The sequence below is a fragment of the Oryza sativa genome, chromosome 2 (genome assembly GCF_034140825.1).
Source record: "Oryza sativa Japonica Group chromosome 2, ASM3414082v1".
Lineage (NCBI taxonomy): Eukaryota > Viridiplantae > Streptophyta > Magnoliopsida > Poales > Poaceae > Oryza > Oryza sativa.
Window position 1 is genome coordinate 7868781 of NC_089036.1, and position 25594 is coordinate 7894374.

The 25594-nt window shown below is 44.8% G+C and overlaps 1 protein-coding gene across 4 annotated transcripts; it reads right to left on the minus strand.

Moving 5' to 3' along the window:
• Positions 1-1873: 1873 nt before the first annotated feature.
• Positions 1874-8575, minus strand: LOC4328840 (phospholipid scramblase family protein C343.06c). Of its 4 annotated transcripts, none has more exons than XM_066307897.1 (13): positions 8447-8575; positions 6399-6722; positions 6121-6210; positions 5854-5940; positions 5420-5461; positions 5267-5311; positions 3804-3869; positions 3680-3736; positions 3507-3568; positions 3257-3377; positions 2735-2812; positions 2526-2632; positions 1874-2393 (listed from the first exon to the last, which is right to left on the minus strand). In XM_066307897.1, exons 2-13 carry the CDS (start codon positions 6450-6452, stop codon positions 2363-2365), a joined length of 840 nt encoding a protein of 279 aa, XP_066163994.1. In that variant the 5' UTR covers positions 6453-6722; positions 8447-8575; the 3' UTR covers positions 1874-2362. The 4 variants fall into 4 exon arrangements, with proteins under 4 accessions (XP_066163994.1, XP_015623454.1, XP_066163996.1 ...); XM_015767968.3 differs by having other exon boundaries at positions 8312-8575; XM_066307899.1 differs by lacking the exon at positions 6121-6210.
• Between the last annotated feature and the right edge of the window lie 17019 nt (positions 8576-25594).

Below are 25594 nucleotides of genomic sequence, written 5' to 3' on the forward strand. Positions count from 1 at the left end.
CCGATGCAGCCTTCTTTATTCGCGTGCGATACGAGTATTTGCCCGCCATTTGGCGCATACGACCAATGTAACTTTTGGCGCCGATCAGGCATGTAACTTTCGGCGCCAATCAAGCGTACCCACCATACCCCACCACGTTCACATGTCAGGGGTATCACTCGATTTTTTGCGCCTATATAAGTCGCCTTAACGAGTGAGGCCTCACAATCTTTCAGAACTCAGTCACATTCAGTACTCTCTTCCCCACTTGCTTCATTACAAATCCGACTGGCTTTCGTCAATGGCTAGACGTCGGGGTGTTGAGGATCCGAACTGGCGTAGCAATCCTTGTGTATACCTACTACCACCTTGGTGCTAGCGTCCTCTCTGCCTATGCGGTGATCGATGCCAACTAATGGCTTCGAGGAATCCTGATATTCGAGGAAGGCGCTTTTTTAGGTGCCCTAACTATTTTATTATCTGCATATGCTTATTCATTCCGTATGGGCAATCGCTTTATTCTTCGTAACACTACTCTATTCGGCTCTATTCGGCAGACCCGCACTACGGCTTGCGCATACATCGAGTGGGTCAATACAGAAAATCTCGTTCTCGACCTAACCACTTGTTTACAAGAAGGTCGCTGGTATTTCGCATCCGAAAGTACTGAGCAATACTTACAGAGAAAAGCGGCAAAAAGCGGCTTATGAACGACAATGTCGTGAACAACAGAGCGACTGGCGGGTGCTAACTACGGCACTCCCTCCATGGGAAGCCCATCCAAGATGCAGGTGTGGTGATCGTTGTCAGGTTCTTCGTTCCATAAATCCTACAACATTGGGTCGAAGGTTCTTTGTTTGTCCAAATATTCTTGACGACGATTTCATAATAAGAATATTTTGATTACATGAATCCTTATTTTCTCACAATATTTACTAACTTTGCTTGCTTTACATCTATTTTTTCCTCCCAGGAACCACTAAGGAGATGTCAATACAGAGAATGGATAGACACCAGAAGGGTTCTAACTCCACCTAGCCGTGTTGTGCAGCTTGAACTACCAGAGCAATACAGGGTTACTAAAGCGCGGTTTGAGAGAGGAGAGGGATCCTCACGTAGGGGTTAGCTATTATCGGACAACTAGGCATATTGAAATTTCTACTGTCATGCTTCCTTGTCCCATTACTACATCGTCGCTGTGTTCAACTATTGCACTACCTCCCTCCTAGTTCGAATCTAATATCATCTATGTAACCGCAATGCAAATAGTTATATCATGTTCAAATTGTACTACTATTTCTTCATGTTACATAATTCTCCTTGTTTAAGTCAATATAATGTTTCTACGACCCAGTCTGCGATAGGCCTATATAAATTATCCGAGTACTAATACGTCGAATAAGGTACAAAATAATACCTCACTTAACATATGAAATTGCGCAACAACCAACTTCAATACATTTTTATAACAATATTAACAAGTTTTACCAATAAATACTTTTTTATTTATTATTAACATAACATAGAAAAATCTTTTGGCCGTACTTTTTTCATCTGGGTCCCTTGCCGCCCTAGCAGTAAGGGACCCAGATGTAAAAAGTACGGCCGCAAGCTCTTTATGGGCGGCCAAAATTGCAATTAGCCCCTTGCTGCCCTCTGTATGGGCGGCAAGGGCCTAATCGCAATTTTTGCCGACGGCGGCAGATGGCGCGGTCGACCCACCGTCTGCCACGTCAGCTTGCCACCCACCATTAGGGCGGCAGGGGCTATTTCTGCAATTTTTTTGGTCGATAGATTATTTCTGTAAATATTAAAAAAAAATCTAAAAACGAAAAAAAATTCCAGCCTGAAAGCTACCAGATCCATCCAACGAAGAGCTACTGCAAGTTTGTACTGTAGCAAAATGAAACCGAGCTGGATGTCAAGCTCAAACTTCTTGTGACATCAGCTTTCGAAATTCACACGTACTAGCAGGCAGGTGAAGTTAGCAGAGCACATGCAGTGTCACAAAAAAACGTTTCGTGCTTCGGTAACGATCTCAATCGCGTAAAATAGTAGACCCATTAAGTTTCTTCACTAATCAACAATGCGAAGGTCATTGGTTTTCCTCTTGCATTGAAAATGGTACTCCCTCCGTCCCACAATATAAGGAGAATTTTGAGTTTTTGCTTACAACGTTTGACTACTCATCTTATTCAATTTTTTTTTTGCAAATATAAAAATGAAAAGTTGTGCTTAAAGTACTGTGGATAATAAAGTAAGTCACAAATAAAATAAATAATAATTCTAAAATTTTTTGAATAAGACGAGTGGTCAAACGTTGTAAACAAAAACTCAAAATCCTTTATATTATGGGACGGAGGGAGTAGTGGGTCATATGTGTCTACTCTGTGGCAATAAGGAAAGGAAGTCCCCTGAAAGAAAAAAGGCATTTGAATCAGTTTCACAACAGTAGGTAGGCATTTCAATCAGTTTCCCAATAACAGTAGTTAAACCAAAATTTACAGAGGAACCGTCTCCACAGGTTAAGTTCACACGGCACTTACCAGCCACCTCTCCTAGAAAAATAATCACAATCCAGAGACACCGCAAGAGCTAGTGCAACAGCCCTTTCAGGTAAAGTCAACTGGCGAACAACATGCAGTTCATCGATCTGTGACCATCATTTGTGACATGGATCTCGATCAGGTAAATAGCAGTTAAGTAGGCAAGCTGTGTGTGGACTGTGAAGTACTAAAATGAGAACAGCACTTACATCTGAAGCGAGACCAAATTTACGGTTTAGTCCTGCATCACCAAATCGAATTGCATACTGGCCAGCATCTGTGAAGAGCTGCAGTGAACCAAAGATACATTCAGTCCTTTTTTTTTTGGAATAATGATACATTCAGTCCTTAAAAGCTCAGTCCCATTATTTATGCAGGCTAGAAGTAGCAGTGCAACAAATGAAAAAAATGCACTTTGAAAAGATGTGGGGTGTGGCATCTGCCATCAGCTGCATCAAACTGCACAAATATGTGGAGTCACCATAAAGCAAATTCAAATTACTGCACAATGAGTCTGTCCTGTATAATTGACGAGTTCTGTAAAAAAACACTTTAAGCAATGTAAAAAAGCAACACCGTCATATAAATTTGGAAGGGCAGCTCTTACTATCAATCTGTAAATAATGAATCTATATGTATCTAGTTTTTCTTGTCAGATAAGCATGGAATGCCCACCGACATAAAAGAAAATGCATATTATTTGACAATTCTCTACTAGAAAAGACATTTACCTCAAAACCGATTCCCCTCCAATTACGATCAATCTGGGCTAGTACATTGTCATCCTCATCTGTGAGAGTAAAGGTCCAGTTCCAAAATCCAGGATTCTCGACCACAGCAAATTGCCTATTCCTAAAGAACCCAAAAGGTGGCAGATCAAGTGTCAGGCAGTAAAGCAATACTAAAAGGTACACAAAGAATTGAGTAATTTGAGTCTAGTCGAAGAGACAAGGAAATGCAGAGATCAGAAGACCAAATTACCCTAAGTACAGGTCATAAATTCTACGCCAGAGATGCCAACGTCTGTGGACTACACCTACCTCCTAACCAAATTGAAACCGTTAAACAATGTCAGTACATTCCTGCACATTTATCTGGGGGCAAAATTCCCATCTAAATAAATTTGCACAAGCAAGTAAAGAAGTTTTGCATACCTTGCCATTCACTTCTGCATAAATGGAACTGTTGATAAGCCAAAATGGCCGTCGAACCTGAAATAAATGGTGTAAGAACATATTTACAAAGGAGTGCAGTAATAGCTTTATTATAAAATAGTACCGTAAAGATCTCATTGCCCATAGCATCAGTAATTTCTGCAACAAATGGCCTTCTTGAGCGAAATAGCTGAAACATTAGCAAAATGTTTCTTGTACATCAAAGATATGGAATGGGTAAATAAACACAAGACCTTTTTGCACGACAGTTATACAAACTTGATACATATTTACTCCCTCCGTCCCATAAAAAACCAACATAGTACTGGATGTGACACATCCTAGTACTATGAATCTGGACGTACCTCTGTCCAGATTCGTTGTACTAGAGTCACATCCAGTCCTAGATTCATTTTTTTCGGGACAGAGGGAGTACTTTTTATCATCACAATGAAAAGTTATACAACAACAAGGCCAGATCAAATAAACAAGACGAACATGTACAATAGAGAACACTTCCTTTTAAACTACTGCTATCAACAGCTAGCTCAGGTTCTCTAATGATCTAACCTTTATGCTATACCTCAAATCTACCAGATCGATAAACAAATTATACATAAAGCATTCTACATAAAACAAATTATACATAAAGTAGTTGATATTTCTCTGAAAGAAGATGTAAAGTATGTTTCCATTAAGTTGAAACAGAACAAAAGCACAGATATAACCCATCCCTCAGTATCCCAGTAACCACTTAACATGGTAACATATTGATATGTTAGATGATTAAAAATGGGAGGGAAAATATTTTTTGACAAAAATTCAAACACCCACAAGTTACAGCCTTGCATAACCTGCATTCCCTTCCATATCTCTAGTTTCTGAGTCTCTACAGCTAGATACTACAACTCCATTGTGAAATTTTATATAACACTACATTCTACACATCGAAATTCTACATAACATTGCATGAGTCCCACCACATTCTACACATAATGAAATTTTACATACCACATCACAGCCACCCTAATTGAAAGTTTGTAGCATCGATCATTACAAGAAAAAGGTGGCAAGAGACTCCTTGCCCAGCAAAGAGAGCAACCAAAAAATCATTCAACACAAAAGAAAAGGAGTCGTTACCGGTGCTATAGCTAAAAGAAGGGTTATCTGTCTAACCCACTAAAAACCAACAGCTGTTCTTTAACACTAGGAAGAGAAATGCATAACTCGATAGGACATGATGCATGATATATGAGACCATGATAATGTTTTATACAGAAATAAAATAAAGTCGATGCTGACTAAGCACACTAGTACAAATATCACATAGCATAATAGTTAATTTGAGAAGTTCAACATATTATGAATTTATGACACTGGTTTAATATTTAGAACACGAAATCATATATGTTCGAACTTAAGTACTGCTACGCAGAGAATTTAAAGAATCAAAATCCTGTCTCTATTCCACTAAGTTACTTTGAAGTCAAAAAACAACACCATGAAACATGGACTACTACAGTATTAACTTTTTTTTTTCGCCAGGAAGTATTAACTTATTTAGGATAAATTAATCACAAGCCATACCTGCCTAAATATGACATTGCTTTTCTCTCGAATGAAACCAACAGGCTGGAAATTTGACGAAAAATACAAGTCAATAATGAAGCCAAGACAATAAAATAATACAACAATAGAGTAATACAGCAATGGAACCAATGACAATCTGAGTACACATACTGATTGAGGAAAGAGCGGATCCATTATGATATATCTACTCTCCTGCAGTATGAGTAATAACAGTAAGTGATAACAGGTTGAAAGTCTGAAACAATCAAAGGACATAATTCAATAACTGGGAGAAAATATCAATGTCCCAAATAAATGTGCATATATTCAGGAAGCACAGAATGAATTGTGTAACTTTGTTGCTGGTAAAATGAATTATGTCACTTTTTTCAGTTTTTTAGCCGAGAAACGAAGCACTTATTCAAGTATGTGCTATCCTCCTTGAATCACATGAAAATTGCCTGTTGTTTTATACAGTAACAAAAACAAAATAGCAAGGACAATTGAACACAGTTACTATTTCATTTCCAAACACAGCAAGAGAAGCATCCTAGAGTCGCAACTTCAGTACACGTAAATGAGTAAATGACTCACAGATACATTACCTGCTCAAAAGCCAACATGATATTTGCCCATTCTATGTCCCTAGCGATCAGGAGGTTGGCCCTTGAGAGGAGAGGCTTCAGTTTGGCCTGCGAACCCACAGGAAAGTACTCTCAGTTAATCAAGTAACTCTAGATAATGATTACACATAATTTCAACATGACGAAACAGCTCATGTAGGATAAACATTGACCATTAAATCTAACTGTAAAGAGGTAAATAAATAAATATAGACAATTAACTGATTGGTTAATATCCTTCCATCCCACCTGCCCACAAAAGTGTCCATCTTGTTCATTCAAAAAATTGGTTTCCATCTTCATCCTATATCCTATACCCTTCAAACCTATCCAGCTATTCTGCAATACAAATTTACCAGCAATTCCAAAATTGGGGTATAGTAATTCATCATTCACTCTTTCAATCTGACATGTCATAGTTGCAAAACGTATATGGATTCAACGATAGCATCAACAATCAGACTATGTTGAATGACAGTGCAAAATAACAGTGGAACAGACTATAAACAGAAATAAATCCCGCTTGCCTCTATTGGCGTGAGGTCCCGATCGTCGTGTTGGAAGCTCCTCGACGGCGCCATGGCGAAATCGCCGAACGAATCCGCACCGCCGCCGTCGCTGGTCGCGACCGCGCGCCGCCCCCACCGCCTCGCAACATCCCTTTGCTTCCTCAACTCCTCGGTTCACAGCTTCTGTAGCCACTCCCGAGGCACCACCGTACCATCGCCGCCCCCGCAGCCGCTCGCGAACCCATTGGATCCCCCGACATGGCTGCCAGTGGTCCTCGCTGTGGCCCTCCCAGCCGCCGCGGCGTGGGAGAGCAGCCGGAGCAGCCACCTCATCGGAGCGAACTGCAGAGGCGGGGGAGGTTAAGAGGTGTTAGGATTCTATAAGAGAAGGTTTCATCGCCGCCCCCGCGGCCGCTCGCGAACCCATTGGATCCCCCGACATGGCTGCCGGTGGTCCTCGCTGTGGCCCTCCCACCCGCCGCGGCGTGGGAGAGCAGCCGGAGCAGCCACCTCATCGGAGCGAACTGCAGAGGCGGGGGAGGTTAAGAGGTGTTAGGATTCTATAAGAGAAGGTTTCGGTGTGGTCGCGGAAATGGGGTTTCCACGCTCCACGACGTTAACGATGGAGGTTAAGAGGTGTTAGGATTCTATAAGAGAAGGTTTCGGTGTGGTCGCGGAAATGGGGTTTCCACGCTCCATGACGTTAAGGATGGGCTTTTGCCGCAGGTACGGCTTCCGGAGGATTAAAGTGGGCTCATTTCCGACTAGGCTATGTTGGGCCAACTGGGCCGTGGGCCAACTACCGTCTTAATGTTTTTTTTCCATTTTTCAAAATGGGCCTTTACGAAATGTGTCATACACGTCCAAAGAAAATAGAGAATTGCACCTATACATATCATTGGAGCATAACAAAAGTAGAGTCTTTTCATACACTAGCGAAATGCCCGTGCATTGCAACGGATGAAAACAATTTTAATAATTAATCTATCATACGGTAAATCATCCGTTTTACTCATTGATATTTAATAAAAATAACGTGAAAATATTTAGAAATACATCAATATCATTGTTTATTAATAATATTTTTTCCTTTAATAATTTTAACTTGCATTTTATTATGTTATCACTTAAATATAAATTTATATTTTTCTTTAATTTTATATATGAATCGTACTTAAACTTTATAAAAATATTATATTCACATTGTTTCTAACATTCTATTGTTATTAGATTGTACTTGGCATATATCATTTTGTTTTTTTTATTCTAAACTATAGTTAATTTGAATTTATTAATTACCTAATTTAAATATCTATATTATTAGTCTAAATTATTTTTAATATTAAAAATTATAAAATATTATAGATATATCACAATGTTTTAGAGACGGGAAGACAAAGTAAATTCGATGGTTTCAATTTATAACTTGATAAAGAAAGAATGCTAAATTAGATTCATGCCAAGTGGCACAATATGTCTTATAAAATTTATAACCTAATAAAGAAAAAAAATGTTAAATTAGATTAATGCCAAGTGTTACAGTATGTCTTTTAGAAAATTTTGTGGAATGAAAACTCCTTATAAGAATATACCTTAATAAAAAGATATTTTGTGTGCTATGAGTAGTTTGTGGTATAGATTCTTCTTAAGAAATTTATGTGAGTTTGGATGAGTACAAATTATGAGCTTACATTTTCCGTTCTAATGCAACTATTCTAACATTTTCCGTTCTAATGCAACTATTCTAAGAGTGTTTGGATGAGATTCAGTAACAAAGTTACATCGGCTAAAAACAAAAATCAAAATTAACAAGTTGAAAGTAGGTGGAACTGGGCAGAGGCAGATCTAACCCTGTTTCGGTTGAACCCCCAAACTTTTTCGAGGGATAACGCAGAATAGCTGATGAGGTGTGGGTAGGGAGGGATGCTCACCGGCGAGCGACGATGCGGTGGAAGCAGGAGGACGCCGGGCGCCACCTCTCCTCGCAGGATGGGGATCGGCGCAAGCGGCAGGCGAGGAGACGAAACTCGAGGCCGAGGCCGGATGGGATGGATTAGGATGCTCACCGGTGAGCGAATGCGGCGGGAGCAGGAGAACGCCAGCGCCACCTCTGCTAGCAGGATGCCAGCGGCAGGGCAGGCGAGGAGACGCGAGTCGAGGGCGGCGGGCGAGGAGACGGGACGGATAGGGGAGGCGGAGGTCGTGCAGCGCTCTGCTGCCGTATACTCATATGCACAGGCCCATGAGGCTGGAATGTTTTCATCTCCCAAAAAAGTTCATCTAAGGTCCCTTATCTTGTCGTTGAGTTTTAAACGGTACTTAACCCTCTAATATTGTAAAACCGGATCACTTTTGATCATAAGGTAGTATTGCTTTCTGGTTTTGTTGACACGGTAGTATTGCTTTCTGGTTGGTTTTGTTGACGTGCGGTTGAGTCCCACGTAGACCCCACAAGTCAATCGACAACTTCTTTCACCTCACTCCCCTCTACTCCCATCTCAACCCAAACCTCCAGGGCATCCACCAATGGGTGGGGAGAATGGTGTCGGTCGGCGGAGAAAAGCTCAAGGCGGAGGCCGCCGGCTGACGTGGCTCCCAACGGCCGGGAGCGCTCACATCATGGACTTGCGTGCGCGGGGAGTGCGGCGCGGGTCCCAACTACAACTGCAATGTCGTCTTCACCTGTTCTTGCAAGGTGCTAGGTCTAAGTAATTTTTTTATAAGGGCGCTTATCACTACAAAAAATAGTTTTTAGTATCTTTCCATATGGGCAGCGCAAACCGCATGTGAAAACAGGGTTTTTGCGTGTGGGCACATATGGTAGCTATTTTTTAAGAAAATGAACTATTACATATGCAACAGGTGAATCAGTGAAACAAAAATAATTAATAGCTAAAACTGGTTGAGTGAAAAAAATAATATGAAATGAAGGAAGTAAAGTATATTCTATGAACTGTTGGTGCTCACAAGATTTCTATACACTAGGGATGAAAACGGAGCGGATACGGACGGATAATGCTCATACCATATTCGTTTTCATATTTTTTTACCGGATACGAAAACGAATACGGATAGCTCGAATACGGAAACAAATACATATTATCTCGAATACGAATAAGTATCGAATATGATCGGACACGAATACGGAAACAAATTTTTCTCGGAACACGAAAACCAACTCAACTTCTAATAGAAACAAATATTAACATATATAATTAGCTCATTTTATATAAAATGAGGTATAATTTATAAATATTTTTTAAAATTTAAATAATATTAATAGTATGGACTAGTGTTAAGAGATAAACTACTATTAAAATCTATAAAGGTATATTGAAGGTTATAGAGTTAGAAAGAAATGTGGTATGTCTCATGTGTCCTGCGGATATCCAAATAGCACTGTTCACCGGATATCCGAATTATTATCCGTATCCGACGGAAACCCTGGTACCATATTCGTATTCGTATCCGGGAGAAAATATCCATATTCGTATCCGTATCCGAACTATCCGAGAATTATCCGATCCGAAAGGTATCCGTATCCATTTTTGTCCGGAGCGGACGGAAACTATCCGCTCTGTTTTCATCCCTACTATACACTGGAAGACAAATTCGTGAGACCCACTAGTAAAAAGTCTCTCTCTGTCAGCTCGAAAGACAACTGACTGCCATGGGTCTCATTTATGTGATAGGGGAGACACAGGTCACTGCTTGAGGCCACAGGCAGCGGGGCGTGATGTTGTCGTGCTCGGATTGGAAACTGAATTTTTGTAAGTGATTGGTTCTGTTTGACGTGGGCGGAAGAGTCGAACACTTGCGGAGGATATGGAAACGGACCAAAAATTGTGTGAGACACGCTTTTCTATGACATATGACAAAAACACTATTAATGTTTTAAGTAGATAATGATATATAACTATATAAGTCGTATTTTGCAATGAAATTTGGTAGGATCGATATATAAATACATTATAACCTATCTCTCAGTATTTTCATATTTTTTTTACCGCCGTATACATATATTTCAAGATTTAAATATCGTGGTTTTACATTACAAACAATAGTCATGAAAATTTTAAAAATATTTTATGAGCTTTGATAATGGTGTTATGTTTGGCACTACAAAATAACTCGTATAAAAAGAAACAAAGAAGATAAATGCTCGAGCAAACCAATTTTAGTAGTTCAAGGGGTACAATGAGGCAAAAGATAGGTTAGTGGGTTAAGGGTGTTCTTTTAACTCCATCTTCCTAACTTATACTCACTTGTTTCCGATCTGCTAAACAGTGTATTTTATGTAAAAAAAATATAAAGAAAAGTTGCTTTAAAAAATCATATTAATTTGTTTTTATGCTTTTTAAACTAATATTTAATTAATCATGTACTAATGCGTGCTCTGTTTTACTACAGGCTAAATAGGAGGGGTTCCTAGCCCCTCTTTCCGAACTCAGCCCATATGAACCAATGAAATATTCTGGAGAATTAAAATAGATTTTCTTTCAAACCAATATAATAATATGCTTGTGCTAACGCTACAATGATATTATATTTTGACAATCAGGCATACAGATACAGATTCACGCCAAGGATACAGGAAAATAAACATCCAACCTGCATATTCATTATTCTGAAGCACAACCAAAAGCTACCAATGCAGCTGAAAATGAAGTTTTACATCATCCCTTCCTTCCCAACATTCTCAAGTTTAGTTAAAACTCTTTAAATTATGTTCGTAAAACTCCAGATATTCAGGAAGTTTAGAGGAAGAATGCCAACCGCTATTTCTCTCGAGAGCATCCTTTACTCATTTTTTCAGTTAACTCATTATTGCTCCATTAGAAGCAAAGAGTGTTGCCACCTTCATTTCAAAATCCCACACATTTCAAAGTCCTACACAATAATAACAAGTTTAATACCAAGACATAGTTATAGATTTTTAGTTTTGTATTAGCAAGTTTTTTGTTCTGCGAATGTTTCAGAATCCTAAATTGAACTGTGTTTCTGATTCAGATCATAACCATCACAAAAACTCATAATAGATCAAAATGTTCGTATATTTGGCAGCATGATGGACCATGGGTGAAAATAGTGACCCAAAACATTTAGCTGTCTTTTAGTTTCAGCAGAATTTTTTTTAACCACTTTGATAATTCAACATATGATCATTACAATCATCAGGTTTAGTATAAAGATACAGAGATGCACATCAAATTGAGCAACAATATCTTCGGTTCTCTTTAATATTTTCCTCTTATAATTGAATTATAGAGTATCAAATGAACACCTCAAATGGTCAAATTTCATATTACCATTGAGTCTTGATTATTTCAAGATCAAGCCATCATGCAAAAGTTAAAATGCTTCCATCAATTCCCCACAACCAAAAGTACAAGACAATATATATTTACCCTGAGGCCTCCATGATGTAAGCTTCAGTTTTCTTATACCTACAGACATCCTCAAATGTAAAACACAATTCCAAAAGGCATGCCTTCCATCTGACAAATCCAGGGATAAAATCTCAATTGCTGGCACCTTGGTTATGTCTTCCATCGAGTACGGACACCACCCATGATCTACACAATCAACACGGTTTCATAAACATAAATTTAGCAAAAGACAAAGGATCAAATTAAACTTTCAACACTTTAGCCAAATGCATGTTGAAAATGACAAATATTCATGACTGGAAAGAGTATCTACTAAAAAATAAAATCAGATTATGGGCCTCAACTTTTTATTTTACTATGCTATAAGGAAATGTAGAAACTATAATACTTCCTAAACACAACCAATAGCACACTGAATTTTTCATGCTAACAATTAAAAGATGGAGATTAAACATGCCCAATGATGGAGATTAAACCTGTAGCCTCAAGAAGCTACAGGTGACATGCTGATAGTTACAAGACCTGAGCGAAGCAACATGAATCTGAGTTTTGCATAGGCAGAACAACATAAATTATCAGCAGTGTCTTACTCTATATTCCTCCCATTCATGCAGACCCAGAACCTCCAAAATATCACATATTTCACCACAATAGTTGTTACAATACTTAAAATGATAAATTTTCTGAATGAAGAATCACGTACACTACCAAAGTATTTTAATAATGTTGAAAAATAATGTTGTGTAAAGGTCAAAGAAATTCAAAACCAAAACATGCTTCATGTCTGGATTTGACTACAATAACCTCGAATCAAACAACTCATAAAGGATTTTCGCTAGAAGCATAAGTTGATCAACCTATATTCTGAATGCCATTGTCAATTAAACTCAACTCTAATTTGTACAGATGTATATAGGAAAAAGCAACAGAAACCGATGTATTCTAGCAAATCCTCTGTCAGATTGAAGAGATAAGAAATATATATTTATTCATAAAAATGGCCAATACTTTTTTCTATGAAAGGCTACCTTTCTAAAATGGCTCATTTTTGATAGTTCCTAACCAGGTTCTAAGCAGCCAGAAACCCTGACATTTCTATCTATCAGCCTATGACATTCCTACAAACTAGTTCAATTCACTCCAACGAATCTAACTGCATGTGCTTCTTCAACAAGTTCTGGATCCTATCCAACCTGAAAGCAAAAGACATTTAAATCAAACAGGCTCAAAACCAGACTGCCGAACAAATTGCAAATTGTGGGGAATACGGCACCCGGGTTCCTCACGGTAGCAGCCCAAGTTAGGCTTCGGGGGTGGGCCAAGGGCCCATGACCGATATAGTAAGTCTAACATAGTTGGGCAATAGAGGGAGATTATGGTAACAGATCCCCAATCATGTAATAGATGGCAAGTATCCAGATTGTGAGGATACGGGGCCTTGATTGGCGCCGGCGGCCTGAGATTGTATAAAGGAGGCCGGCGCCCTTCCGAAGGCCGGATCGTCTCCACAACCCGTGGGTCTTCCTTGGCTTCTCAGTTCATTTTCCACCCAGATACAGAGAAAAAAACACACTGGACGTAGGGTACTACCTCTTCTCGAGGGCCTGAACCAGGATAAACACCTGCGTCACCATCTCTCCTTGATCTAGCGTACCCCGTAAAATATATCGCCGATACTAGAAATCGACAGTTGGCGTGCCAGGTAGGGGGGCGCTCGATCGTTTTCAAGGCGGAGATGGCACCTACTGGCTTTGAGATCGCCAGCACCACCACTTTCCCCACCGCCACCCAAATCTCCTTCGGCGCATTCGACTTCCTCGCCGATAGTGCCGGCATACTCCGTCAGGTGAGCCCAGGGGTCACCGGGCCGGTTATGGCTTGCCGCTATGCTCCAGGAACCAGGTTCTCCTTCAGCAGTCTCGACTTCATCGCCACTGGCTCCGGCGTCCTCAAGCTGGCCCCAGGGGAGCCCGCGCCACCGACGACCACACCAACCATACCCCTCGGCATCAACAACTTCACCGCTTCCGCTGCCCAAGCACTTCAGGCCGGCAGAATCGGCACCAGTGTTTTAGCGAATGCCTCGTCTTCACACCGCTCGGGACATCATGGCAGCTCCAAGCGTCGACACAGGGCTCCCTAAACCGGGGATTCACCGAAACAAACAACCAGCAAACAGCTTTTAAAGGGAAGGGAGATAGACTGTGCCTTTCTTTCATTTATTTTTTCTTTTCTGCAAGGTAGGGGGGCCTTGAGAGTTCCTCTTGTGGTAGCAAGTTACTTCATAACCTGCTCAATTTGGCCTTATAGGGTCGGGAACTAATGAATAAAAAGGGTTGGATACCGCCCAACCACCCAGCCCTCTACCATATCTAGACAAATAGAATAGTCCTTTTATACAGAGCGGGAACTCGGATCCCGTTGGGTCGACTTCCTCGACGAATCCGCATACCCTTCCAACTTGGGCTCAGGAAGTTCGAACAACACGCCGACCTCAAGCCATCCGCCCTGCGAGATCTTCATCGTCTTTCAAGAGACAGACGAAGAAAAAAGGGAACGCGAAGAGGAGGAATGTCGTATCCAGCAACAATACGAGGATCTCACTCGGTGCCTCAACGAGCTTCAACAGCGCAGCCATCTCGCCGAAGACGCTATCCTTCAAGTGAAGCTGGGGAGCACGACATCTTCACCACGCCGCAGAACAAGATGATCGCTGCCAAGGCCCTCCTCGACAACATGCCGGTCCCAGTCAACCTGGCCGTGAACACCACCATCGCCCAAGTGAAGGCCATGGTGGAAGCCGCCGTCGTTGTTAACGACCAAATTTCGTAAGTAATGAACTAGGTTTGGCATTGGAATCGAAGTGGATTCGGCGAAGGACTGTGTTCGAAGAATAGAGTGTGCATCGGCTGCAGAGGCATCGGTTGAAGTCTGCATCAGCTGAGATGGATCGGACAGGGGACAGCCGATACAGCCGATTTCATTGAGATGGTTATAAAACCGTTTCTGGAATCGATCAAGGTGCTACGAAAGGATTGCCACGATGGAGATAAGCTCTCAGATAGGCAATTGTATCTATTAATTAGGATATTTTACGAAGTTTCCTTAGAGATATGTTTGGGCAAAAGTCTGCCGTAAAGACTTATATGTATCTTAGAGTTTGTTAGAGATAAGAGTCGTGTCCGGCAAGGACTTATCATGTATCTCGGGTATAAATATAACCCGACCCCATGTAATTTACAACAACAGTTCAATAACACTCTCGGCGCATCGCCACCATTTTACTTTCGTTTGTTTCGACGAGTTCTTGCTTTCGGGTTGAGCTGCATCGATTTCGATCTTCAATAAGAGGTAAACTTGTCATGACGGCTTGCGTTCTCGGGATTAGTGCTTCCATCATTATGATACTCTAATCTTGTTTATGTAATTCGTCGAGTTATCATATATGCTTCATAATCCTCATTAGTTGCGCTATCTAACTTGCAATCGGCCAATTTCTACTGTTAGGAATTAGCCGATAGAGTTAGATCTTGTTATTAATTTAGATTATATAGCATATTTACCATCTCTTAGAGGTTTTCATCACCTTGTCTAGATCTTATATTTATTTTTATGCTTAATGCTGCATCGGTTGAGTTCGGTCTGTTAAGTAATATCTATAACTATAATATCTAGCTTATTTTATGATTATTGAAAGAGATAGCATCGGGGTTTCAGCCGATCTTACCTGATTTAGCTATCTTATAATTTATATGCTCGATTGCTATGCTAAATCTGCCCTTTATATTAAGATATTATTGCATTAGAATATATTAGGCTTTCTGTTTAATATATTTTGTTTGTTTTAGTATCTTAATATAGAGTGATATCAGAGTATTAGCCGATACACATTGGATCTATCTCCATCGGCTAGGCTATGAGTGTATATAATCTTTATCTTGAAGTACTTTTGGATATAAGTGATTTATACTGTCTTGGCATGATGACCGATCTATCCCAATCACTTTAAATATATTTCAAGACATAGATTATATGTTATTGATATCTACAGCCGATCGGATAGATCTAATTTTATCTTGCTTTATTCTTTACTGCCGATCGATTCCAACATGACATCGGCTCGAGGATAAACGATATGTCATCGGCAACCAGCCGATCGGCTATCGTTTGTGGATTTAACCTTGTTTTTTTGTCTTTCTTTCTTGTTGATTATAGGATCAAATCAACTGGCACGCCTTTGAACCCAAGAGCAAGATTTAGGACCTGCACAGAAGTTAAGCAGAGCTCCCAGGCCAGTGTGTGTTTTTTGCATCAACACGCTTTTGGCACGCCTAGTGGGACCGAGTTGTGACATCTTTCATCATGGTGGACATCAGGCAGACATCAAAGCCACCATCCGACTCTACTCAAAAGCCACCATCTGACCTTAGTCATAAGCAGTCATCCGATGTCGGCCCTGACAACATCATCCCAATAACTATGGATAAACTGACGTCGGAGCAGAAGGCAGAGTACGAGCAGATGATGAACAATTTGCATAATTAGTTCCTGCATTCATTTAAGCAAACTCGCTCGGGCACAGTAATCCAGAGGTATAAGCTGAAGGTCACTCAAGACACGGAACCAAGCACATCCAAGGGAGGCAAGACTTCCAAGGGTAACAAAGGCAAGGATGATGAACTAGGAGAAGACAAGTCAAAGGAAGAAGAGCCTCAAGAACCGACGAATTTGCAAGATCGGATTGACTATGCTGTCTATCATGCCTTGATCAATCAATCAGGAGTGCTAGTTAATACTTTTAACTAATATGATCAAGTCCGTGGTCAATGGTACAATTGCTGAGCATCAAGCTAATGGGCCGGTTTTTCTTCCTGAAGGTGGATTTCCACCATATAGAGAGTTGGTGACCGGCACGCAGCAGCCTGTTTCTGGTGTGGCTCTAGGGCAGCCGATGGCGTCAGCTTCGGCCCTTGGAAGACCAGGTGCATCGTCATCGGCACAGAGGCAACTGTTAGAGCCTTACCTTTTGAGCAGACACCAACCTGGGCACACATGGCATAATATCCCTCGGTTGACTCCAGAACAAATTGCGGCTATGTTCAAAAACAATCAGCAAACTATAGAGCCAATTCAGCCGATACCAATGGGACAGCAAACACCTACCATTCCACAGCCTCAGCCCGTTGGAAATCAGTTTGTTCCCGGTTAGCAAGTTCACCAGTCTCCTCAGCAACATCCTAGTGGTAACATTAATTTTCAATACCAGCCTCATTCACCTCAAGTGCAATATCGGCTAGGGGGATCACCACAGCCTCAGGTTCTGCCCCAGTATAATCAGTTCGAGCAAATCCAAAAGCCGATGCAGGGAGTGCCTCAACAGAAGCCCTGGGCCGATATGATTGCAGATGTAATGAAGGAGTAGTTTGGTCTCAAGCCAAGGGACACTGAAAATTTGTATCGGCACCCATATCCTGAGTGGTTTGAGAGGGTTCCATTGCCAAGCCGATACAAAGTTCCAGATTTTTCAAAATTCTCAGGGCAGGATAATGTGTCAACTTATGAGCATGTCAGCCGATTTTTGGCTCAGTGTGGCGAAGCATTGGCTGTTGATGCTTTGAGGGTTAGATTATTTCCGTTATCTTTATCTGGATTGGCATTTACATGGTTTTCCTTGTTACCTTATAATTCTGTTCAGAGTTGGGCCGATCTAGAGAAGCAGTTTCACAGCTATTTTTATAGTAGAAATCATGAGATGAAGCTTTCTGATTTAACAGCAGTTAGGCAGAGGCATGATGAAACTGTACATGACTACATTCAGAGGTTCAGAGATATGAGGAACAGATGCTATAGCTTGGCTTTGACAGATTCTCAGTTAGCCGATCTTGCTTTCCAAGGTTTGATAGCCCCAATCAAGGAGAAGTTTTCGGCTAAGACTTTGAAAGTCTGTCTCACCTTGTACAAAAGGTAACTTTGCATGAGCAAAGGTTTGCAGAGGCCAGGAAGAATTTTAAGAAAGTCAATCATGTATATCCCTATATGTATGAGTCTGAAGAAGATGATTCTGAAGTAGCAGCAGCCGAGTGGGCAAGAAGCAAGGAGGTTGTCACTTGTCAATGGGTGAAAAGTTCTAGGAAAGAGGAGAAATATGATTTTGATATCACTAAAGCTGACAAAATTTTTGAATTGCTACTTCGGGAAAAACAAATTCAACTTCCCGCTGGTCATATAATTCCATCGGCTGAGGAGTTGGGGAAGATGAAATATTGCAAATGGCATAATTCTGGATCTCATACTACTAATGATTGCAAAGTCTTCAGGCAATAGATCCTGTTGGCTATTGAGGGAGGGAAAATAAAGTTTGATGACTCTAAGAAGCCGATCAAGGTGGATGGCCATCCTTTTCCTATTAACATGGTGCATACGTCCGGAAAGGCAGCCGATCGGGGTAGTCATCGGAGCTCACAGCTTAATTCAGCCAAGATTATCAATAAATATCAAAGAAGGTGTCACGTCCCAAAACGACCCTAAAATATATCCTCTAAATGGTGCCTAGAATAATTAAAATCCGTGTGAAAGCCTCCAACAATTAAAATGTGCAAAGTTAAAAGTCAAACAAGGCTTAGACGGTTTTTGTATATTTCCTAAAAGCCTAAAATGCGTAAATAAATTTTAGTGGAATTTTCAGAGCACAAATAATAATTATTAAGAAATAAACAAAGTTGAAAAGGTTTTATAAAAAGAAAAGCTCTAAAAAGTCCCCTTTCCCTCCCTCTCCCTCTCGGGCCGGCTCGGCCCATTTCCCTCCCCCTCCCTCTCCTCTCCCCGCGGCCCATCCGGCCTTCCCCCGCGCGCGCGCCGCTGACGGGCGGGCCCGCCCGCCACCCTCGCTGACGGGTGGGCCCCACCCTTCCTCCCGCCGCTCCCGCCGCCTCGCCCGCGCCCTAGCGCCGCCGCCGCCGCGAATCCCGCCACCTCCCGCCGTCCCCGCGCGCAATAAAGTGGGGGGGAATTATTCCCCGGGATCCCCTCCCCCTTTTCCCCCATTTTTCCCTCCCTCTCTCCCTTGGATTCGTTTGGAAACTCTCCCCTAACCTCGCCGGCGCCATTAATGGCGGCCGGGTCTCCCGCGCCCGTTTCCCCCTCCTCCGGCCGCCCTCTCTCACTCCCAACCCTATATAAACCCTCCACGAGCTCCCCACCACCGTTTCCGCCACTCGCCGCCCTCTCTCCCCGCCGGAATCGAGCTCGCGCTGTCGCTCTCTCTCTCCGCCGTCGCCGCCGAGCTCCGGTCCGCCGCCGTCGTCACCCCGGACCACCTCCCACCTCGGCGCCGCCTCCTTCGGCTTCGCCGCATCCTCGCCGACCTCGTCCACCTCTCCGTTTCGGTCGCCGACCACCGGAGCACCGTCGACCCCGTCCACCCGAGCCGCGCCGCCGCCTTCCTCCGCTCCGGTCGCCATTTCCGTCGTCGCCGTCGACCCGGGGTGAGCCGTGGACCGCCGCTTCGTTTCCCTCTTTCCCTCCCCTCTCTCAGCCGCCGCTCCGCCGTGCCTATGGCCGCCGCCGGCGACCATAGGGGCGCGGGCGCACCGCCTCCCGCCGCTGCGCTGGCGTGGCCTCCTTCGGGCGCACCGAGCGGCTGCCGCGTGGGGCCCGGCCGTCATCCGCCCGCTCCCTCGGGTGCGGCTGACGTGTGGGACCCACGGCGCCGGCCGGTGTGAGCCCGGGTGCACCCGGTCCACCGTGGACCGTGAGGCTGCCGCGTGGGCCCCACTCCCGTGGACCCGGTCCGCGCGCCCCTCCCCTCGGCTGACGCAATAAACCCTTTTTAAATTAAAATTTAAATGAAGAAATTCGCAAATATTCATTTAAAGAGCATATAAACTTCAAATGACCATAACTTGGCCATTTGAACTCGGAATTGGACCGTTCAAGTCTCTAATTTTTCCTTAAGAAGTCAAGAACCCATTTTTGTGCTTTGTTCCTGCTTGTTATATGGAGTTTATTAGAGTAAAAGCCTTTTCTTTTCCGTTGGTCGTGTAGACGCTGCAGCTTCGGAAGATCCGCTCTTCGTGGAAGTTGAAGCCGACGGTTGGGAAAGCGAGCAAGGCAAGTCACATCATCCTTGAACATATTGAATCCCAGTTTATAAAATTATGTTGATTTAAATTATTGCATTATCGCTTTATTTAAATTCCCGCGTTATCACTGTTTTATCTAGCCATGCCTATTTACCTTTGTTATGACCTTATTATTGTTATTGTTATTATTTCCTTGTTCACCCTAGAATAAACAAAACCCCAACTAGTGGGCACTCTACTCATGGTACTACTAGTATGATTTTAGTTAGATGCTTCGCCGCTTAATTAGGCAACATTAGGTGGTTTTACAACTCTAGACTTTGGGATATTCATATCACCTGGACACTATGGAATTGTCGGATTATTGTGGAATTGGATTCACACCTCCCCCTCTCTTCAAAATCCTCAAAATGGTTTTAGGCTGGGCTCGGGGTGCATGGTTTTGATAGTAGCACCTCAGCCATATAAGGACCGGTCTTCGGGCCTCTGTTGCAAAGCACTACCGTACTTCCACATGTTTAGTGGGTAAGGCTTAGTTTGTGGCTCAGTCTGGTTATAAACAAAAGTACACGGATGGAGATGGATGAAGTCGGGGGTCGATGGACATCTCTAGGACAAATGAAGGCTACACGAGCTGCGGCCCGGTAGTCGAGATGTCGTGGCATAGGGCCGGTGTCCTGCTGCTAGGGGCTCAGTCCTGCCTACCTGTCCCGGGGGTTCCGGCCGTAGGTGGGGTTGGGTCGGTACTCTTGTCTATGGCTAGGATGGGTTGGAAACTATGTCACGTCTTCCGTCCGTATACCGTGGTGGTATGTGGCACGTGGTTACACGTGAGGAAGATGTGTCTTGTGGGTAAAGATGTACACCTCTGTTCAGAGTATAATCTATTCGAATAGCCGCGCCCTCGGTTATGGGCAAGCCTAGCAATGTACCCAAGTTAGTGTTTTAATTCTTAAAACCTGCTTAACAACTAAAATGTGGAATGGTTGGCCTGGGTTGGCTTGGGACGAGCTGGGACCCAGGGTCGGGTTGCCAGTTCGGTCTGAATCATCGTAGGCCTTGGGTTAAGGCAGGTTCGTGTGGGTTCACGGCCTTGATTAATAATATGGTATAGCTCTGGAATCGTGTTTACAAAATAGCTTTGAGCAACTAATTATCTTTTAATGCTGTTTACTGCAAACCCTAACCCTTTATATTATAACCCCCTTGTACTCCTGTCGCGACTGAGAAAATTTGCATTTTCCCGAACGCTAGTGTATTAATCCCCGTCCCAGGAAAAGCCGGGGTACACCACACAAACATGATATAAAAGACACATCTTTATTATATCGATAATATTTACATTATTACAAAGGCACTTCAGGCCTGGCAATCAAAAATAAACAGCAGCGGACTAGCGGGCCTACGGCTCCATCTTCACAGGCGCTCAACTGGGGTATAAGCCAGGACTCCACCTAAGACATCTTCTCCAAAGCCTCTCTTACTGAAGAGGGGAAAGATTGAGCAAGAGTGAGTACAACCACAGTACTCAGCAAGCCACACCGGAGATGCATAATTAATGCAAGGGAGTACAAGGGGATAATAATATAGGGGTTAAGTTTTGCAGTAAACAGCATTTAAAAGTCACTTAGTTGCCCAAAGCCATTTTATAAGACGATCCTAGAGCTACACAGTATTATTAATCAAGGCCGTGAACCCCCACGAACCTGCCTTAACCCAAGGCCTACGATGATTCAGACCGAACTGGCAACCCGACCCTGGGTCCCAGCTCGTCCCAAGCCAACCCAGGCCAACCATTCCACATTTTAGTTGTTGAGCAAATTTTAAGAATTAAAACACTAACTTGGGTACATTGCTCGGCTTGCCCATAACCGAGGGCGCGGCTATTCGAATAGATTATACTCTGATCAGAGGTGTACGTCTTTACCCACAAGACACATCTTCCTCACGTGTAACCACGTGCCACATACCACCACGGTATACGGACGGAAGACGTGACATAGTTCCCAACCCATCCTAGCCATAAACAAGAGTACCGACCCAACCCCACCTACGGCCGGAACCCCCGGGACAGGCAGGCAGGATTGAGCCCCCTAGCAGCAGGACACCAGCCCTGTGCCATGACATCTCGACTACCGGGCCGCAGCTCGTGTAGCCTTCATTTGCCTTGGAGAATGTCCATCGACCCCCGACTTCATCCATCTCCAATCCGTGTACTTTTGTTTATAACCAGACTGAGCCACAAACTAAGCCTTACCCACTAGACATGTGGAAGTACGGTAGTGCTTTGCAACAGAGGCCCGAGCTTAATCCTTATAGTGGCCGGGGTGCTACTTCCCACAACTGGCATGCACCCAAACCCCACCGAAAAAACAGGTTTTAGGGGCTTTGAAAGAGGAAGAGAGGGGTATGTCCAATTCCACCATAAGCCAACCATTCCATAGTATCCAAATGATATGAGAATTCCCAAAGTCTAAAGTTATAAAATCACCTAATGTTGCCTAATTAATCAGCGAAGCATCTACCTAAATTTATACTAGTGGAACCATGAATAGAGTACCCACTAGTTGGGGTTTTGTTTATTCTAGGGTGAACAAGGTAATAATAACAATAGCAATAATAATGTCTTAACAAAGGTAAATAGGCATGGCTAAATAAAACAGTGATAACGCGGGAACTTAAATAAAGCGATAATGCATTAATTTAAATCAAAATAATTTTATAAACTGGGATTCAATATGCTCAAGGATGATGTGACTTGCCTTGCTCAGAGAGAACGGCCTTCCGAACCTTCGGCAACGACCACGAACCACGCTTCGGGAACCTCCGGAACGACGAAAGCTACACGAAGCACACAAGCAAAGCTACAAGCCTAAAAAGAAGCAATAACAATACATAAAAAGAAAGCACACGGTTCTTTAGGTTATACAAACATTAGGAGACTTGAACGGGTCGATTCAGAGTTCGTATGACCAAGATATGATCATCCGAAGTTTAATGCTGTTGTATGGAGATTTGCGGATTATTATAATTAAGCTTTGCAACTTTAAAACATGTGTAAGCGCTAGCCTGGAAAAGACAGGAAGGCTGCGCCGTTGACATGCGGACCCCACATGTCAACCTAAAGGACCGCGGTAGACCGGGTACACAGAGACGGTCCACGGGTCGACGGAAGCGGACCGCGTGTGTCAACCGAGGCGAGTGGCCGACAAACGGAGTCCACTAGACACCACACGGGCTGCACACGTGGAAACCACGCGGCTACCGAGCGGGCACACTAACACGGACACTACACGGTCACCACCCGCACACGTGAACGACTACCGACACCGGTACACGGGTACCGGGGTCGACGACCGCACAACGGGTACGGGGCGACACCGAAAGGACGAGGACGGGGCAGCGAGAGGAGAGAGATCCTTACCACCACGCGACGAGGCGCGGGAACGACAACGACGAACGGGCGCGGCGGAGACAGACGGGCACAACGGAGACGAACGGCGAGGGGACGGCTTCGGCGGCGATCCTTGGACGAAGGCGAGACGCGGCCGGCGCGAGGCTTGACGACACGGAGCCGAGGACGAAGACGAGGACGGGGCTGCAGCGGCACACTTGACGGACGCGGACGAGACGGACGAGAACGGCCTGACGGAGGGACGAACGCCACGACGACCGGGAACGACGAGAGGACGACGACGACGACGACGACCGGGGCCGGCGAGGAGGCGACGAGGACAGCCGGCAGCGGCTGCACGGGGACGAGGACGGCGTGGAACACGCCGCAGCGATGATGATGACGGAGGCGGCGCCGCGAGACGACGAGCCGGGCGACCGACGGGACGTCGATCGGCGAGGACGAACGGTGACGAGGAAACGACGATGGCAGCCAGCAGCGGCTGCGCGGAGGAAGGGGACGGCGTGGAACACGCCGCTGCGATGTTGGAGAAGGTGGTGGTGCAGCGGGGCGACGAGCCGACGAGGAGGAATGGGTGGCCGAAAGGACGCCGGCGACGAAGAGGATGGAGAGGCCGGCGCGGCGACGGCGTTCCGGCGAAACCGAGGAGCAGCCGGGGTGGAGGGCGGCGTCGCGGAGCCGAGGGAGGTGGTGGCGACGTCGGCCGGCGCACGGGAACCGCGACAGTGGCAGCCGGAGGTGGAACAGTGGCGGCAACGCCACTGTTTTGCCGGCGAGGACGCGTCTCCGGTGCTTTCCCCGCGAAACGGAGGGCTGACCGAGGGAGAGGAGGTGGCTGCGAGGCCGAGGGAGAAGACGGCGCGGCCGGACGGTGCTCCGGCGAGGAGGGAGAGGCGGCTGGAGGCGGCCGGCGCGGAGGAAAGAGAAGGGCGACGGTGGGAACGCGCCTCCGGTGGTCACCGCGCGAAACGGAGGGCAGGCCGGGGTGGAGGAGGTGGCGGCGACGCTGGAGGAGGCGACGGCGCGGCCGGCCGGCGCACGGTCGAGGCGGCACAGGCGGCTGGAGGCGGCCGGCGGCGTGGGAGAGAGAGGAGGGCGGCGGGGAGATGGCTAGGGACCACGGGGAGGCTCGGGAGGGGGCTAAAACGAGAGAACGGGGGATGAGGATCCCATTTTATATGAGAGAAGAGGGAGCCGGCCACGGGGGAGGTCGGAACGGCGGCGGGAATGGCGGCCGACGGCCATGGAAAGCGGCCGGACTTGGCGCGTCCGTTCCCGGGGATTGAAGGCACGAATCAAGGGGGAATTTGGGGGCAATTGAAGAGGATTCAATGGGGATTAAAACCCCCCAACTAATTTTGGAATTGGCCAATTGAATCAAGCGGATTTGGAGGAGGGAGCGAGCTAGGTTTCCGGGAGGGAGAGAGGGAGGTGGCCGGGCGGCTGGAGGAGGGAGACGACGCGCCTGACGCGTGGGCCCCACGCGGTCGGGCGCGCGGTCAGCGCGCGGCAACGGCGCGCACGCGCGCGCACGTGCGCGGCACGGGCGGGAGGGCGCCGCTCGGGTTGGGCCGGGCGGCCGGCCCAGGAGGAGAGGAGGGGGAGGCGGCTTGGGCCGGGCAGGCCGGGAGGGGGGGGAGAGACAGCCCGGGAGAGAGAGTGAGGAGGGTGCTGGGCCGAGGGGAAGGGGGCCCAAGAGGAGGGAGAGAAGGAGAGGGAGAGAAAGAGAGGGAGGAAAGGGAGACTTCGGCCGCGGGCCGAGGGGAGAGAGGGAGGACTTTGGGCCAGACTTGGCCCAAAGGAGGAAGGAGGGTTATTTTTAGGTTTTTCTTTTTAATAAACTTTGTTAATTGTTTTTGTTGCTTAATAATTATTTCCGGTGCTCTGAAAATTCAAGTAAAATTTGAGGGCTCCTTTTAGACCAAGGAGAATTTAACAAAAATTCCCCGGGCCACATTCGAATTTTTCTTGTACGCATTTTAGTGTTTGCCAATTTCTTTTCGAATTTTAATTAATTCTATTATTCCTTTTAGAAAATAATTTTTATTTTGGGATGAATTTATCAGGACGTGACAAATCCACCCCCCTTACAAGAATCTCGTCCCCGAGATTCGAGGAGGCTAGCAAGAAGATAGGTTGGGCGGTCTTCTCTTCTTATCTGACTTCTTCCGCTCCGTCTTCTATAACAAACTTGCCTAGCACAACTCCCCCACTCTAGACTGCTTGGCTCGATCTCCTGTTGCAGATAGAATCTTCTCTTCACCTGACTTGTCCCTGGTTGAACCTTTAGCTGACTTCGACTGGGTTGTGGCACTTGATGATGGGGCT